Below are 19727 nucleotides of genomic sequence, written 5' to 3'. Positions count from 1 at the left end.
TCTCTCTGTCTCAAAAAAATAAACGTTAAAAAAAAAATTAAAAAAAACAAACAAACAGAACACTACCAGAACCTTAGTATCTGTACCTTGTAAAGCTCCACATTCTAAAAGTTACAAAATAAAGCTGATATTCCCTTAGTGAAAAAATAAATAAATAAATAAATAAATAAATAAATAAATAAATAAATGTTTCTTTTGGACAGAAGGTCTTAACCATTTTTGTGCCATGGACTCCTTGAGAATATTATGGGCTCCTTCTCAAAACAAGGTTTATTCTTGTCCCACCTTCGTCCACCTGCCACCTCCCAAGAATAGTTTAGACCAAAGAAAAGATGCTTTTATTTAAATATCAGAATTAGATTGAATTCCTGTTGACTGATAATCCTAAATTCTTCTGAGCAAACATTTGTATATTAGATTTTAATGAGTAGGGTTTCTAGTCTGGAGACTGGATTAGGGAAGCACATTTTTGTAGAAGTAAATTCAGCCTTTGTAAGTTAGGGGTTTGGAAGAACTGCACTAATTTGCTACTCCTGGCATTTATTTGTACCATATTTCTAAGCCTTCCTTCCCTGAAGAATCATCTTTCTTTACACAGTACACAAGGCTGTTACTGGCATTTGGGACATTGAGGGGATGCTAGTACCCAGGAATGTTGATTCTAGCTCAAAGAAGGAGCTGGCCAAGAGAATCAATATCGTCCAAAGCAAACATATATTCTTGTATTTGGGATATTTATTTAAATTCCAAGCAACACATCTAGAACATGCAGAACAGGCTACAAAGTTGCCTTTTCAGAAGGTATATTTACCTAAAGAATTTATGCATATTTCATAAAAAACAAACAGACGATGTAAAAACACAGTCTACCCTTGGTTTGATTTCAGTGTGTTTTTGCAGTGAAAAGCATGCAGTCCTTAAATAATCACTTAGTTTTAAAATAAAACATGTTGCATTAAGAAGTATCTGATATTCGTTGTGACTTTAATAATGCATTGTACACTGTTCCAAGGAAACACTGATATCCTTTGTTAACTTGCAAAAAAATAATTTAATAAATTGAAACCTGCATGAACTTTAAGTCATCCCAATACCTTTAAAAAGAAATTGCATGGGAAGGGAATTTAAATCCTATTTAAAAGAGTAAGAATGTGTGGCAGGGCAGGAGAAGAAATGCAAAGGTGAGGCAAACAATCACTATGTAATTTAGGACAACAGATTTCTTACCTTTGTACTCCAGAGCTAGAACAGATGGTGACGACATAAATTCATCTATTTTCAAGAAGCCTAAACTAAGGCTCAGGGAGAAAGATCATGTTAGTAAGTGTTAGAAACCAGTGTTTACACTTCCAGTCCAATAACCTTTTATTTTTATTATTTTTAAAATTTAAATTCAAGTTAGTTGGATTATACATAGTGTATAATAATTATTTCAGAAATAGAATTTAGTGATTCATCGCTTAAATGTAGCACCCAGTGCTCATCCCAACAAGTGCCCTCCTTAATGCCCATCACTCATTGAGCCCGTACCCCCCACCCAACCAGCAACCCTCAGTTTGTTCTCTGTATTTAAGAATCTCTCGTGGTCTGTCTCCCTCTCTTTTTTTATCTTATTTTTGTTTCCCTTCCCCTATGTTCATCTGTTTGTTTCTTAAAGTCCACCTATGAGTGAAATCATATATTTGTCTTTCTCTGACTGACTTATTTCACTTAGCGTAATACACCCTAGTTGCATCCATGTTGTTGCAAATGTCAAGAGTTCATTCTTTTTGATCACCGAGTATTATTCCATTGTATGTGTATACCACATCTTCTTTATCCATTTATCAGTCGATGGACATTTGGGCTCTTTCCATACTTTGGCTATTGTCAGTAGTGCTGCTATAAACATTGGGGTGCATGTGCCCCTTCGAATCAGACTTTTTGTATCCTTTGGATAAATACCTAGTAGTGCAATTGCTGGGTTGTAGAGTGGCTCAATTTTTAATTTTTTGAGGAACCTCCACATTTTTCCAGGGTGGGTGAACCAGTTTTCATTACCACCAGAAATGCAAAAGGGTTTCTCTTTCTCCACATCCTCGCCAACATCTGTTGTTGCCTGAGTTGTTAATGTTAGCCATTCTGACAGGTGTGAGGTGGTATCTCATTATGGTTTGATTTGTATTTCCCTGATGATGAGTGATGTTGAGCATCTTTTCATGTGTCTGTTAGCAATCTGGATGTCTTCTTTGGAAAAGTGTCTATTCACGTCTTCTGCCCATTTCTTCACTGGATTGTTTTTTGGGAGTTGAGTTTGATAAGATCTTTATAGATTTTGGATACTAACCCTTTATCTGATATTTCATTTGAAAATATCTTTTCCCGTTCCGTCAGTTGCCTTTTAGTTTTGCTGATTGTTTCTTTCACTGTGCAAAGCTTTTTATCTTGAGATGATGAGGTCCCAATAGTTCATTTTTGCTTTTGTTTCCCTTGCCTCTGGAGACATGTCAAGAAGTTGCTGCAGTCGAGGTCAAAGAGGTTGTTGCCTGTTCTCTCCTCTAGGATTTTGATGGTTTCCTGTCTTACATTTAGGTCTTTCATCCACTTTGAGTTTATTTTTGTGTATGGTGTAGGAAAGTGGTCCAAGTTCATCCTTCTGCATGTTGCTGTCCAGTTATCCCAATACCATTTGCTGAAGAAACTGTCTTTTTTGTATTGGATATTCTGTCTGCTTTGTGAAAGATTAGTTGGCCATACGTTTGTGGGTCCATTTCTGTGTTCTCTATTCTGTTCCATTGATCTATGTGTCTGTTTTTGTGCCAGTACCATACTGTCTTGATGATTACCACTTCATAACACAGCTTGAAGTCTGGAATTGTGATGCTTTCAGCTTTGGTTTTCTTTTCCAACATTACTTTGGCTATTTGGGGTCTTTTCTGATTCCATACAAGTTTTCGAATTGTTTGCTCTAGCTCTGTGAAGAATGCTGGTATTATTTTGATAGGGACTATATTGAATATGTAGATTGCTTTGGGCGGTGTCAACATTTTAACAATATTTGTTCTTCTAACCCATGAACATGGAATGTTTTTCCATTTTTGTGTGTCTTCAATTTCTTTCATAAGCTTTCTGTAGTTTTCAGTGTATAGATCTTTCACCTCTTTGGTTAAGTTTATTCCTATGTATTTTATGGGTTTTGGTGCAATTGTAAAAGGGATCAATTCCTTGATTTCTCTTTCTGCTGCTTCATTATTGGTATATAGAAATGCAACTGGTTTCTGTACATTGATTTTATATCCTGCGACTTTGCTGAATTCATGGATCAGTTCTAGCAGTTTTTTGGTGAATCTTTTGGGTTTTCCATATAGAGTATCATGTCATCTGTGAAGAGTGAAAGTTTGACTTTCTCCTTGCCAATTTGGATGCCTTTTATTTCTTTGTGTTGTCTGATTGCTAAGGCTAGGGCTTCCAACACTATATTGAGTAACAGTGGTGAGAGTGGACTTCCCTGCCATGTTCCTGACCTTAGGGGGGAAGTTCTCAGTTTTTCCCCATTGAGGATGATATTAGTTGTGGGTCTTTTATATATGGCCTTTATGATCTTGAGGTATGTTCTTTCTATCCCTACTTTCCTGAGGGTTTTTACCCAGAAAGGATGATGTATTTTGTCAAATGCTTTTTCTGCATCTATTGAGAGGATCATGTGGTTCTCATCCTTTCTTTTATTAATGTGATGTATCACATTGATTGATTTGCATATATTAAACCAGCCCTGCATCCCAGGAATAAATCCTACCTGATCATAGTGAATAATTCTTTTAATGTATTGTTGGATCTGGTTGGCTAGTAATCTTGTTGAGAATTTTTGCATCTATTTTCCTTAGGGAAATTTCCTGTAGTTCTCCCTTTTAGTTGGGTCTTTGTCTGGTTTTGGAATCAAGGTAATGCTGGCTTCATAGAATGAGTTTGGCAGTTTTCCTTCCAGTTATATTTTTTGGAAGCGCTTCAAAAGAATAGATGTTAACTCTTCCTTAAATTTTTTTTAATGTTTTTATTTTAATTTTGAGGGGCGGGGGAGCGGCAGAGAGAGAGAGAGGGAGATACAGAATCCGAAGCAGGCTCCAGACTCCGAGCTGTCAGCACAGAGCCTGGCACGGAGCTCGAACTCACAAACTGTGAGATCATGACCTGAGCTGAAGTCAGACGCTTAACCAACTGAGCCACCCAGGCACCCCTACTCTTCTTTAAATGTTTGTTATAATTCTTCTGGAAAACCATCTGGCTGTGGACTCTTGTCTGTTGGGAAATTTTTGATTAGTGATTCAGTTTCTTAATTGGTTATGGTCTGTTCAAATTTTCTATTTCTTTCTGTTTCAGTTTTGGTGGTTTATTTATTTATTTTTTATTTTTTTAATGTTTATTTTTTTCTGAGACAGAGACAGAGCATGAGTAGAGGAGGGGCAGAGAGAGAGGGAGACACAGAATCTGAAGCAGGCTCCAGGCTCTAAAGTGTTAGCACAGAGCCCGACGTGGGGCTTGAACTCACAAACCGTGAGATCATGACCTGAGCTGAAGTCAGTTGCTCAACCGACTGAGCCACCCAGGTGCCCCAAGTTTTGGTAGTTTATATGTTTCTAGGAATTTGTCTATTTCTTCCAGATGGCCCAATTTTTTGGCATATAACTGCTCATATTCTCCTGTTATTGTTTGTATTTCTGTGGTATTGGTTGAGATCTCTCCTCTTTCATTTGTGATTTTATCTATTTGCATCCTTTCCTTTTTCTTTTTGATCAATCTGGCTAAGGGTTTGTCAGTTTTGTTATTTCTTTCAAAGAACCAGCTCCTGGTTTCATTAATCTGTTCTACAGCTATGTATATATAAAATTGATTTCTGCTCTAATCTTTGTTATTTACCTTCTTCTGTTTCTGGTTTTAGGCTTTATTTGCTGTTATTTTCCAGCTCTTTTAGGTATAAGGGTAGGTTGTATATTTGAGACCTTTCTTCCTTCTTTAGGAAGGCCTGGATTGCTATATACTTCCCTCTTATAACCACCTTTGCTGCATCCCAGAGGTTTTGGACTGTCGGGTTTTCATTTTCATTAGCTTCCACATACTTCCTAATATCCTCTTTAATTTTTTGGTTAACCCATTCATTCTTTAGTGGGATGTTCTTTTTTTTTTTTTAATGTTTATTTTTGAGACAGAGAGACAGAGCATGAACGGGGGAGGGGCAGAGAGAGGGGGAGACACAGAATCGGAAGCAGGCTCCAGGCTCTGAGCCATCAGCCCAGAGCCGGACGTAGGGCTCGAACTCATGGACTGTGAGATCGTGACCTGAGCCGAAGTCGGACACTTAACCGACTGAGCCACCCAGGCGCCCCTGGTGGGATGTTCTTTAATCTCCAAGTATTCATGGTCTTTCCAAATTTTTTCTTGTGGTTGAGTTCGAATTTCATAGCGTTGTGGTCTGAAAATAGGCAAGGTATGGTCTCTGTCTTTTTGTACTTGTTGAGGGCTGATTTGTGCTCCAGTATGTGATCTATTCTGAAGAATGTTCCATGTGCAATCAAGAAGAATGTGTATTCTGCTGCTTTAGGATGAAATGTTCTGAATATATCTGTTAAGTCTATATGGTCCAGTGTGTCATTCAAAGCCATTGTTTCCTTGCTGATTTTTTAGTTAGACAATCTGTCCATTGATGTAAGTGGGGTATTGAAGTCCCTTATTGTTATGGTATTATTGTCAATCAGTTTCTTTATGTTTGTGATTAATTGATTTATATATTTGGACGTTCCATGTTTGGAACATAAATGTTTACAATTGTTAGATCTTCTTGGTGGATAGACCCCTTAATTACGATAGAATGCCCTTCTTCGTCTCTTGTTCCAGTATTTATTTTAAAATCGAGTGTGTCTGATATAAGTATGTCTACTCCAGCTTTCTTTTGACAACCATTAGCATGATTGATGGTTCTCCATCCTCTTACTTTTGATCTGTAGGTGGTCTCAGGTCTAAAATAAGTCTCTGGTATGAATTTAGTGCTATTGTGTTGCCTGTAGAGTTGGTGTTTCTGGTGATGTTCTCTGGTCCTTTCTAGTCTTTGTTGCTTTGATCTTTTTTGTTTTGTCTTTTCTCCACTTAAAGAGTCCCCCTTAAAATTTCTTGCAGGGCTGGTTTAATGGTCACAAACTCCTTTAGTTTTTGTTTTTCTGGGAAACTCTTTATCTCTCCTTCTTTTTTGAATGACAGCCTTGCTGGATAAAGAATTCTTGGCTGCATATTTTTCTGATTCAGCAGGTTGAATATATTCTGCCACTCCTTTCTGGCCTGTCAAGTTTCTGTGGATAGGTCTGCTGCAAAGCTGATCTGTCTTCCCTTAAAGGTTAAGGACTTTTTTCCCCCTTGCTGCTTCATAATTCTTTTCTTGCCTGTGTATTTTGTGAATTTGACTGTGATATGCCTTGGTAATGGTTGGTTTTTGTTGAATCTATTGGGAGTTCTTTGTGCTTATTGGATTTAATGCCTGTGTCCTTCCCCAGATTGGGAATGTTTTCTGGTATAATTTGTTCCCCCCTTTCTATCTTCTGGAATTCCTATGATTTGGGTGTTATTCCTATTTAATGAGTCACTGAGTTCTCTAAGTTTTGTATCATGATCTTTTGCTTTTGTTTCCCTCTTTGTTCCACTTCATTATTCTCCATAATTTTATCTTCTATATTGCTGATTTACTGCTCTGTTTCATCCATCTGTGCCATCGTGGCATCCATTCGAGATTGCATCTCATTTATAGCATTTTTAATTTCAGCCTAACTAGATTTTATTTCTTTTATCTCCACAGAAAGCGATTCTCTGGTGTCTTCTGTGCTTTTTTTCAACCCCAGCTAGTATTCTTATACTGTGGTTCTAAATTCTAGTTCAGACATCTTACTTATTATCTGTGTTGATTAAGTCCCTGGCTGTCATTTCTTCCTGTTTTTTCTTTTGGGGTGAATTCCGTCATTTTGGGGGAAGAAAAATGTTAATAAAATAAATTAAAATTGAAAAATTAAAAACAAAACAAAAAATCAAATAAACAAAGCTAGATCCCAGGTGTGTTTTTGTCTCCTTGTTGAAAGAAACGGTAGAATATAGGGAAAAAAAAAAAAGGGAAAAAAGGTAAGAAAAAAATTAAAAATTAAAAAAATATGTAATAATAGATTTAAAAATTTAAAAACATAAAATAATTTTTTTCTCTTTCTGTATCCAAGAAAGAGAAAGAAAAGAAAGAAAAAAGAAAGCAATGTAAGCAAAAACAAGCAAAGAAAACAAATGACTCCCCAAACAGAATGAAACCCAAATGAATTTACATCCAGTTTCTCCTAGAACTGAAACTATGAAGCACTCTATAGTCCGTACACTAAGCAGGTGGAGTGACTTGTGCTGGTCTTCTGGGGGATGTCCTTGGAGGGCACAGTTGGGTGGGGTTTGGTGTAATGGCTCCATTCTCCACTAGATGGGGCTGCTTAGCTTCCTGGGGTGGATCCATGTGCATGCGAGTGTGCAGGGGAGGTGGAAATGGTTTCACCCAGCTCCCTAGTCTCTGGTGCAGGAACTTTGAGCACTCACCAACCCATAATCAAACACCCCTCCTTGGTGCCTCAAAAAACTAAAAATAGAACTACCCTACAACCCAGCAATTACACTACTAGGCATTTATCCAAGGGATACAGGTGTGCTGTTTCGAAGGGACACATGCACCCCAATGTTTATGGCAGCACTATCAACAATAGCCAAAGTATGGAAAGAGTCCCAAATGTCCATCGATGGATGAATGAATAAAGAAGATGTGGTATACATATACACTGGAGTATTACTTGGCAATCAAAAAGAAGGAAATCTTGCCATTTGCAACTACATGGATGGAACTGGAGGGTATTATGCTAAGTGAAATTAGTCAGTCAGAGAAAGACAAAAATTATATGACTTCACTCGTATGAGGACTTTAAGGTACAAAACAGATGAACGTAAGGGAAGGGAAACAAAAATAATATAAAAACAGGGAGGGGGACAAAACAAAAGAGACTCATAAATATGGAAAAGAAACTGAAGGTTACTGGAGGGGTTGTGGGAGGAGGGATGGGCTAAATGGGTAAGGGGCTTAAGGAATCTACGCCTGAAATCATTGTTGCACTATATGCTAAATAATTTGGATGTAAATTTAAAAAAGTAAAAAATAAGATTAAAAATAACCCCACCCCTCCTTTGTCTCAGCCCTCTCTGTCTGCTACCCACCTCTATCCTGTCTGTGCCCAAGCTGTCTACCTGCCAGGCAGCACCTCTCTGTAGAGTTTTATCTCAAATGAGGTTGTGTTTCAAAACCCCTGTGGCTGAGACCCACACCAACTCTCTCGGGGAGGGTCTTGCTGAGCAACGGCCCAGTGCCAGCTTGCCCTAGAAAACGTTTGTGTGGTCACTCAGTGACAGAGGTTCAGAGATTATGGCAAATCGCAACACACAGTCAGTGCCAGGTTTGGCCACACTCTAGCATCTTCGTCCCGATACCAGCAAATGTGGCTGCTCTCTGGGGTCCGCTGAGACTTTTGCCAGCAGGGAGGCCGAATGGCCTCTACCAAATGCTCTTCAAGCAGGGGAACCACTTTCTCCCCGTGTGGCACACAGACCCTTCAGACCTGCTGCCTGCTCTTGGGGATTTCTTGCCCTGTTTTCTCACCAGAGCACCACCAGGCACTGAGCTCTGAAACTTCAGACTCTGCACTCTAGTGTTTATAGAATTCTAGTGGTATTGAAACCCTCTCTTTTCTCCCCATCAGTACTTACTGTGTACAGACATTTGCTTAACCCTTAACACATATTAGTTAATTTCTGCAATGTACCAATGAGATAGTTAATGGATATCTCATTGAAAAGATGAGGAAACTAACATTTGAGGGTTTTATTCACTCGTTGACAGTAACACGGTCATTCAGTGGTAGAGCCCCTTCAGCAACACCCATTTGTTTCAGGCTTATCATGTAAAAGTGTTTTGCTAGAAACCAAGAGGTCAAATAGAAAGATGGCATGGTTTTCCCCTTCCAGAGATTCACATGTGAGATCCCTGGAACCTAACATGTGAAAAGTACATGTTAGATCAGTAGCTTTCAAATGTTTTTGACCACAACACTCAGTAAGAAATATGTTTATACTGAAACTAATGCATATATATTTCTATATTTTATTTATATTTAAATATATGTAATTTTGTAGCTGAAACAAAAGTTTTATGAAATGTCCTTAGTAGCATGCTAATACTTTCTACTCTAACCCGTTGTATTCTATTTTATTCTATTTCATTACATTAAATTGATTTCATAATTCATTCATGGGTCACATATTGGAAAAGGATATGTTCTATATACAATTATGCTTTAAAAAGTTCTTTTAAGTTTGTGTGTGTGTGTGTGTGTGTGTGTGTATAAAACTAGTTCCTACTAGTCCTCCAGAGCAACTTTAGGTACTACTTCTGTTATTTCTATGTTGGATTGCTAATTTTGCTTTCTTAATTTAAGAAATTATCTATGGACTTTTAGTTATGGTAGATGAGGATATAGCCATCTTGCTCAATGCCTTATTTCCCCAACTTTCATCCTCCTAATATAGGAAGGCTCAAATTTATTTAACGAATAGTATTGTTTATATTCTATGACCGTAAATATCATTTATCACAGAGCCGAGTCATGCAGTATAATATTTTCTTTCTTTTCCTTTTATATTTTCTTCCTCTTAACCTCTCTTTGATTTTTTTCCGGAGATAATTGCCCTATTTTTTCACTGGCATAGTTTCCTATAGACCTATCCTTAATTTTTTCCTAAGTGCTCCATCACAGTTGTTGCATACCTAGACTTAGTTTTTTGCCCCCAAACTCTATTATGTCAGATAATTTGCCATTTGCCTTGATCACAGAGACCTCCTTTCCAGACACTCCATCCTCCTTCTGTGTCTGGACTCTGGCTCCCCAGCCCACTGCATGGCTCCCATCCCAGAGCTTTCTTCCCTCCTTGCTCTTTTCGGTTCACTCTTCTATTTCCTGATCCCCGTTCTTTCTCTTTCTTGGTTCTCCCCTCATTTTGCATCAACAGATTTTCAAGAAAGTTCCCAAGAAAGAGAACATGGGAGAAAACTTCCTGAGCACATGCATGTCTTAAAATGCTTCCGTTTAGCCTCCACACTTAGTAGATAAATTGACCGGGTATAGGATTCTAGTTTGGAAATGCCTTTCTCTCAGAATGTCGAAGGCGTTTGCTTCCTCGTCTCCCAGTATTGCTATTGGAAAAGTCAGGTTCTTGTTCCTTCATGTATGACCTGTTGTTTTTTTAAATCATAGTCAGTGTTTGTTATGCTCTTTCTATGTATCGGGCGCTGTTCTAAGTATTCTGCCCAATTTCATCTTCACATCATTGTCTCGCTGAGATAGGCATCATTTCCTCTATCTTACGGGGAGGAGACTGCGGCACGGCAAACTTAGGTAGCTTGGCAGTGGAGAAGGCTGCTGACTGGGCGCTCTACCAGCAGAGGATGGAGGGGTGGGGGCGCTTAACTGGGAGCCCTCCAAATGTGAACGTCTAATGTCCTCTCTGGGGGGTATACTCCCACCTGCCACTGTTCTTGGAACAAAACCAAGGGCTAAAGGGATCCCATTGTTAACTACCAGTTAATCCTCATTCTCAACCAGTGCCTGATACTTCCTCGCGTTTTTGCGTCCTGAGACTTTCCCATTCAGTTTCTCCACAAAACGTCCCCTTATTTCCCAGCTGGAGAGGACAGTTGCAAGAATGATCAAAGAACCAGCCAGTTTCTCACTCCACACACAGACACTTAAAGACCCCTTTGGTGTTAGCCTCAGAGCCATTTGGTACTAACAAGTCCAAACCTTTTGTGGCCTCTTCAGGGCACACTTGACTTCCTCTCTCAGGTATCCCCCTGGGCAGGCATTCTAAGATGTAGCTTGGATCGCCCCGGTCAGTGAGTTACCACTGCCCCAGCAGCTCACTTTTTTTTTTTTTTTTAATTATAAAATACAAATGAACAGGAACTATAGGAAATAGGAAATAAGATGATCTTGTATTTAGCACCAGCTTTATCAACTCTTAACAAATTATTTAAACAACTACTTCAAAATAATCAAAAATACATCATGTATAGGGCTGGTGCCTTCTGTACCCGGTCTCATTTGATTCCCTCCCGAGCAGTTAGCAAAATTGGTATGTGTCACTACCAAGCATGTTTCTGTACTCTTGCTACGGAATGAATCTATAAATAACATATTGTATTTTTTGTCGTATTTATAAGCCTCATTGGAATCTTTACGTAGTCTCCTACTGCCTTTTCATTCAATCCTTAGGCTTTTGAGACATGCTCCTATCGAGTCGCATAGCTCTTTTTCATTCATTTTAGCTTCTCTGCAGTGTTCAGTCATGTGACCTTGGAGTTCATTTAGTCATCCCTCTGCCTGGAGACTTTCTAGGTTATTTCCAACTTTGGACTTTTATGACAACGGTGCAACGAGCATGCATGTCGGAGTTTCCCGGCGGCGCTCTTGCAAACACACCAAGATATTGGTCTTCTCAGTCCTTGAGGTAGCCACATGGGACTGGGGCTCAGTGAAGCCCCCGGGGCAGTCTCCTTCAGCCATGAACAATTTTACCCTTTTACCTATGCTGCAGAAGAAACGGAGGGGAAAAATCATGTTTCCGTGTGGAATTACCGAATTGAGGAAATGCACACATGTTGCTGAGTTGGTCCCCAAAGCAGTGCGCCAATTTATACTCCTGTTGGCAGTGCAGAGTTCTTTTGACCAAAAACAGTGAGCTGCACTGATGGGTGATAATTTGGGCCTTAGCGTTAGACTATGATATGGGTTTGAGCCTGTCTCCGCCCGTGAGCTGTGTGATCTCGGGCAGGCTTCCTACCCTTCACATATGCCTTAGTATCCTCTTGTGTCAAAAAGGGATAGTAATAGTCCATAGCATATAATAGAGGTATTTTGAGAATTCAATCCGTTCACATGAACCTCTTTGAACATTGCATGTACCCATTACAGCTGTTTCACAAAACAAAATTGCTATTACTGTTGCTTAAAAATTGATTTTTGCCAGTCAGTTGGGTATGAAATGGAGTTTAATGCGGTTTAATTTGCATTCGTGTATTATTAGTGAGGGTGAGCATCTTTTCATATGTTTATTAACACTTTAGATTTCCTTTTCTATTCTATTGGGTTGTTTCTTTTTCTTATGAACTGTAGGAGTTCTCTGTATATTCTCTTTAAATATTCTGAATACTAATTCTTTGTCAGTTATAAACAGTGCAGAGATTTTTTTCTCCCCCAAGCCTGGAGAGTGATTTTTAACTTTATTTATGGTATTTATTGAACCACAGAAATCTTTAATTAATTTATTTATTTTTATAAATCTTTAATTTAAAATTGTTTATAAACTAAAATATTTTATGCATTTTTACGCATTTTACTTATGAGATCATTGCCTACATCAAGGTCACAAGACATTCTCTTACAGAACTTCTCAGTTATTGCTTTTTGTACTTGAGTCTTAGCTAGAATTTATTTTAGTGTATGAGGTAAGGATGCTATTTTATTTCTTTCTGTATGAATAAGTATTTGTCTCCTGAGTAGAGGTCAGCACACATTTTTCTGTAAAAGGCCAGAGAGTAAATGTCTTGGGTTCTGTGGACCATATGGTCTCTGTCACAACTACATAGTTCTGTCATTGTAGTGTAACCTGTAAAACAGGTTATTTAACCTCTCCGACCTGATTGCTCCAAATGAACATCAAGGGTAATAATAGTGCCTATTTCATGAGAATCTTGTGAGGATTGAATAATAGACTAAATAGAAAGTAAGTAAATAAACGGGTGGGGTTGTGTTGCAATAAAATTTTATTTATAAAAACAGTTGGCAGGTTGAATTTAGTCCATGGACTATAGTTTGCCCACTCCTGTTCTAGACAAATCTAATCTGTTCAATGCAGATGTGCAACAAGGAATTAGTAGATTGTGTATATATCACATATGTATGATGTTATATATTGAATAAATTTATGTATATAACTATATATTAAATATCTCCTACATGAATATATAATATGATGCATATATGATAAAAGAGATTTATTTATTTACATTTCTTGCTAGTCTCATGGAAATCAGCTACCTTTTTCTCTTTAAAACTGTTGTTTCCTCTTGTACACATTACTCATTCATCAGCACATTCCTTTATTGAACTTCCATATAGTCCAGTATTATACAGCTTACTACCTAACTTATTCTATTTATAGACAACCCCAATTGTTTTCTTGAAAAAAGTTCTGTCTTTTGGTACCTTTTATCCTTTAGCCTAAAACTACCCTCTGAAGCTGTGTATTATAATCTAGCATCTCCTGATACTATAACCTTCTTACATTCACATCTGCCACCCTCTCTGCCTGGGACAGACTGTTGTATGACATTGTCTCACGCTGATTCCCCAGCATTCAGTTGGATACCAAGTATCTGCTTTGTGAGCTACTCACTTTGCTAGACCCTGAATCTAGCAAACTTGGGTGACCTAGTTTCTATGGAAATACGGCATCCGGAACAGAATGCACTGCCCAGATGTGGCCTGGCCCATTCAGGGTCCAGTGGATGACTCTTTCTCTCTCTGTGCATTATGCTTTTATTGATGTACCCTGAGATCGTGCTTTCTTACCTTTCTCTTCATGCCCCCAGACCAAGGCTCTTATTACTTACTTCAAAGTCAGTGTGGCAGATATTAGGCCCTTTTGGGTTTTCTTCAAATGGGAAAATTTGGGGCACCTGGGTGGCTCAGTTGGTTAAGCATCCAACTTCAGCTCAGGTCATGATCTCGTGGTTCGTGGGTTCAAGTCTCATGTCGGGCTCTGTGCCCGACAGTTCAGAGCCTGGAGCCTGCTTCGGATTCCGTGTCTCCTCCCTCTCTGCCCCTCCCTCGCTTGCTCTCTGTCTCTTTCTTTCAAAAAATGAATAACCATTAAAAATTTTTTCTTAAAAATGAGAAAATTTAAACTCAGCATGGTAAGAAGCTTGCCCACAGTCATACAGCTGATAAATGGAAATCAAATCCGCATCTTATCATTTTCAAGTCCAGAATTATTTCTAATATTCCATGCTTCCTCCACACGCAAAACAGATTGTTCTGATGGAACTTTCTGTGATTCTAAAACAGTCTTTGCCAGGGAAACACTAAAGAACAAATAACTTCATACAAAATAAAATGGGCTAAAACACAGCCTCCCTCTCTGACAGATGTCCAAAGATATTTAAAGTTCACTCCTTTGGAATGGGTACACATCTGTCTCTCTGTGTAGACGAGCCAGTCTCCTCTGAAGGTGTCAGAGCTAAACCTCAGCACACACAAGTGTAGAACCCAAGGCAGCTCGCCCAAAGTGAGCCTCCATATCTACATGTCAGTGAAAGGTAACAGACCCTTGGCGTAGACTCTGGGCCTAGGATGCGCCTCCTCCTGCACATAGAAATAGGAATGAGATGGCCACAAATGGTCCTAGCAGTGACACCATTAAAATCTACTAGTAGCACACATCTGATGAAAGCTTATTGTGTGCCAAGGACCGAACTATTCAGTCTATTTAATCCTCACAGCGTTCTCGTGAAGGTAGGTGCCTTATTATCTCTAACGTTCACTTGCGAGAAATAGAGAGGTTAAGCGACTTGCCTTCATTTGGCTAGTAGGTGACAGAGAAGTGCTCGTAGCCACTAAACTCTACTTGACGAGTTGTCCACAACCAGGGAACACTGACCTCTCTAGTCCCAAATCCCTTCTTACTAAAGGAATTTGAAAATTAGACAATCCTTCTACTCTAAATATTCGAAGAGAAAAATATCTGGTCCCAAAATTCAAAGCATTACAAACGTCTTCATATTCCTGATATCCTAGAAAGCGCTTACATATATCACCTTCGCATTTGAATAACCCTTTAATATATTTTGACTCTATGTCTAGATCTATAATACATCCATGTAGATGAGTCATTCCTCACTACACCTCCCTTCTAGTTACTGTCCTTACCATTGGCTGAAATTTCCCTTGAGAAGCCACCCATGGCCTTATAATTAGTGAGTGCATGGTCAGTTCCCCATCTTTATTTCATTTGATATACCTTCAATAGGAGAAATGTTATTCCTTATTTTAGTTTTTATTTCCTTCTTTATATGTTTTTCTCAGGTTTACCATATAGAAAGAAGTTGAAACATTACAGTGATTTGGCAACTGTATAATACTATTCAATATAAGGATTATTGGGATTTGGGGAAGCTTGAAGAAAATGAGAAGGTATATGAAAAGTGGAAGAAAAATGTTATTAATAACAGATACACATGCTATTTTTTCTTGTGAAAAGGTGTTCTTGTCAGTTAAAGATTTCTTCTCTTCAAGCATGGTTCTTGACTTGACGCATGCTCTTCCTTTCAGAAAGCAGTGGTGTAGGATTATGGCCCAGTGGGCGTTTTGTCTACTTGGGTACGAATATCCAGGCAATAGAAGTAATCTCTGGTGTTTTCTAGGTGTTTACCTTGCTGTGGATTGCTGACTGGATGGTCCATCACTTCTGGAGGAAAGGAAAGGACCCGGATAGTTTCTCCATCCCCTATCTGACGGCATTGGGTGATCTGCTTGGAACAGCTTTGTTAGCCTTAAGTTTTCATTTTCTTTGGCTTATTGGCGATCGAGATGGAGACGTTGGAGACTAATAAGTCCTCAAACTGTTCTCAAGTTCCACGGAGGAAAACACAAGACAACCACTTATGACTCTTTTTCAAAAATCTTAAATCAGTAGTTTGACTTCTACCAGGGTAATCTTCAGTTGGCCCTGATTCAATTAAATGGCCTTAACATTTTTTTAAGGAATTTGTGTTAAAACCAGAATCAACAGTATTTGTGCTGCTTTTCATAGAATAAATGATAATTTGACATAGATGTAGACACAAGCTCAAGCTCTGAAATTAACAAAATAGGAAAGAATATAGGATGTTTACAATGAAGAAGTTAAAAACCGCTGATGTAGCAGAAATATGTGTTATTGTTTAACTTACAATGCCAGGTTCAAGGAAACAGAGCTCTACTTTAGCCTTTCTTGTCTCACAGATGTGTTGGACTGCAAATCCTACTACAAAATGAAAGAGACCCAACCCAGCCTTTAATAGTTTTAACTATGCCCACCTCTCTGCTAGCCGAGAATAAATGATCAATTACTAGCTCCCAACCTGACCTAAATATGTTCTGCTGAGCATAAGATAAACTCACTTTTCCCTGTGCCAATGCTAATTTCAGCTCTGTAAAGTCTTCACAGGCTACTGTTTAAACACAGAATGACCTTGACAGATCTTTAAAGAAAGCAATGGGTCATTTTTGATCATTGATTTATTAAAAGAATTTTGATCTTTTTAAGAAAACTTAATAGTCAATAACAAGAGAAAACGAGCTGCATTTATAGGGACGAGATGGTGTGAGAAATCCTGTGTGTGTGGAGGGGTGGGGGAGAGACAGAAGACAGACAGAGAAATGTTTGATGGAGTACTGAATCTTGGATTGTTGATAGCAAAGATCATAGTACTATTGGAATATTAGCATTATGTAGTTCTTTTTTTTTAATGTTTATTTATTTTTGAGATAATGCGAGAGACAGAGTGCAGGCAGCGGAGGGGCAGACAGAGGGAGACACAGAATCCGAAGCAGGCTCCAGGCTCCGAGCTGTCAGCCCAGAGTCCAACGCGGGGCTCAAACTCACGAACCATGAGATCATGACCTGAGCCGAAGTCAGATGCTTAACCGACTGAGCCACTCAGGTGCCCTAGCATTATGTAGTTCTTAAACACATTTTATCGATATGCTTTTGTCATTTGGTCCAAAAATTTTGCTACTGCCCAGAATTTACTATTTATTACCTATATTAAAATGAATAGTTTTTTTCTTATTAAAAAAAACCCCTACAATTTAATATAACCTTGATATTATGAGACTTAGAATGAGCAAGTGATTCACTTGCTCTTCCAAAGAAGTCTATTGGAACTTTTAGGCTTACCATTTTAAAAGAGAAGTTGGTGGGTTACTTCAATTATTGGTCATGCCTGTACATATCATCTCTTTGCACAAGCTTATTTCTACATGGGAACTCTATCATATACACTGCTATGTTTCCTATATATTTTTCTAAAACCTGATCTATATTCCAAAACTTTACCAACTCTTTAGTTATTCAATAGGTAAGTGTTTTTATATCACATATAGTTCATTAAAAAAATTCAGTGGAATCTCTCCAGCCCATCAGATATCTAATAATTTAACTGATAAGGGGGGAAATGTACATTAATTTTGATCATTGTGGTTTAAATTGTGAGTTAGTGTTAATATTATATAAATAGTACATTGTTCATAAACGTTGGGGTAAGTATTCCTATTAAACTCTTTAAGGGGACTGTGGTGTAGAGTTATATATTTTTGCTTATTTTAAAACTTTAATTATTCCACTCTTCTGCCTTATAATGAATCTTCCAAGGCAGAGAACTGAACTAATTATAGAATTTCTCCTTTGGAGAGTTATAATGTCAAACAGTGAACATTCTTTTAAAAGAAAGAATGATTAAGTCAATGAATATTTAGCTGCAAAGATTTTTTTATTTGAAAAATCCATAAATAATTTCCTTGATTTTATTGTAAAGCTTTTGTAAATTACTTATTTACATCTGGACTGTATGATTCATAAGCATTTGTATTTCCTGATAGATTTCTATTTTGATTTGTAACATGAAAAAGTGCCCAGCAAACCATACTTTTAGAGCATTTACCATCATCTTTAGTGCATTACATATTCTGAAGCGCATTCAAATACACTATGTTAGATAGTACTCACAACAGTACCTGTGAAATAGGTCAGGTGGATACTTTTATCTGTGTTTTGCAGCAGAAGAAACTGAAGTGCAGAGAAGTTACACTTCTAAAGTTGCCTGGGTGCAGGGTGCCCGAATCAGGACTAAAATCTGGGTCTCTGGCCCCCTGAGCCAGTACTCTTTCTATGACCCCTGGGTGTACCAAGAGTACCTAACTAATTAACTGACTGGAAATAGACTGAAGCATCAGGATTTTCTAAAATAGGATAGAGTGTTGCTACATCTTTCAGGTTTCAGACAGGGAAACCTCCATTTACTAGATCGTAATGCTAAGGATAGCCAACTCTAAATTATTCATGCTCCTAAGACCAAGGAAAACACCAATAAATGAAGATTTCAGAATAAAGAACAATGCCTTATTTCATTGAACATTTAGTTGCCACCCCCTTCCCAGATTTAACCATTTTCCATAGATGCTAATAAATAACCAACATGACTGATTGGAGTTCTGTCTCCTTTCTCTTTAGCTATCCAATCTTGGTTACAGCAACAAAATGTCTAAAAAGGCATGTCAAAGGGGAAAAATAATAATAAAGACATGGAAAAATCAGTTACCAATTAGATCACTTAATTTATAAGATGGATGTAGATTCCTTTAAAAAAACTTTTTACTGGTTTTCTATAAGCCTTTACATGAGTATGCAACCAATAAGCTGACTTATTTACCCACAAAATAATTTATTTTCAGTCTTATATTATGTAAATTGACAGTATTTATTTTTATACAACATAAAAGCTTCTACTCTCCAAACTTCTTCCTTTCACTAATTTATCACACGCTTTATTTATACAGAAATCATCTTTTTTAAGACATATTTTTATTCTTGCTCACTATTTTTTTTTCTTTAAAAAATAAAGTTTAGAACCTGATAAAATGGAAACTTGTGATAATGTATCCTCTGGGAGACATCAAGAGTTTCGCATCATAGACTATCAGTGACGTAGCCAAAAGAAGTACATTTTCAAACTCTTTCAGTAACTGGGCTTCCTTGCCTTATAAAGTATGTATGGTCTAGTATACCCATTTATAATGGGCATCTGCCATCTTTGAATTGTTGTAAACTCAAATAAGAATAAAATTTAAGAAATATTACCCAGTCTTGTTGTACTTCTTGATAACCTAGATGGACATCAAGCCTGTGTGGAACTCACCCTGAAGAGACTAGGGTGATGTACGTATATTTGTTGTATTTGTGAGTATAATACATTAGGCTCTGACTGTACCTAGACCTCCAAACCATTGCTTTACCACCTTTTCACTATAGAGTACTCTTCTCATTTTTCAGCTTAGATCCCTGGGTCCGTCAATCCATACATCCTCAACTGCCTCCTTCAGACACCCGGGGCAGCCCTGGTTAAATACAGCTCTCTGCCTCTGCTTTGCCTGCACTTGAGCAGTTCGATATGGTTCGTGAAAAACACACGACAGCTCGGACAGATCTGTACATTTATAACCTCAGACGTCGAGTTAACTCCCACTGCCCAGCAGCCTACTGTATTTCTCTAATTACTTCACTCTCTGGAGATCAGGCTTTTGTCTCCAACACTGAAAGTAGACCTGTCAAGGTCACCAACAGTCTCCATGCTGCCAAATCCAGCTATCAGTTGTCAGCAAGAATTCTTACCTTATTCAGTCCCTACAAGTATTTGACAGTCTCCTTCCTCCTTGAAATGCTTTCCTCACTTAGCTTCCCAGAAAAAACTCTGCCTCATTCTTTCCTACGTCACCGAAAGCCTCTTCTGTGTCTTGCTGGTTGGTCCTCCTCAATCTCTACATTCT

General features: G+C 38.1%; 1 protein-coding gene across 2 annotated transcripts in view; it reads left to right on the top strand.

Moving 5' to 3' along the window:
* The window catches only part of SLC41A2 (solute carrier family 41 member 2), a 116175-nt gene extending 100200 nt beyond the window's left edge, over positions 1 to 15975 (top strand). For both annotated transcript variants that reach the window (XM_007096464.3, XM_015543971.2), the window contains one exon: positions 15566 to 15975. In XM_007096464.3, coding sequence (XP_007096526.1) covers positions 15566 to 15751 — 186 coding nt within the window. In that variant the 3' untranslated portion in view covers positions 15752 to 15975. The remainder of the gene's footprint in view (positions 1 to 15565) is intronic.
* Positions 15976 to 19727: the final 3752 nt, after the last annotated feature.

This window comes from Panthera tigris, chromosome B4, assembly GCF_018350195.1.
Source record: "Panthera tigris isolate Pti1 chromosome B4, P.tigris_Pti1_mat1.1, whole genome shotgun sequence".
Classification (NCBI taxonomy): domain Eukaryota; kingdom Metazoa; phylum Chordata; class Mammalia; order Carnivora; family Felidae; genus Panthera; species Panthera tigris.
This window is presented reverse-complemented; position numbering and strand designations above follow the sequence as displayed.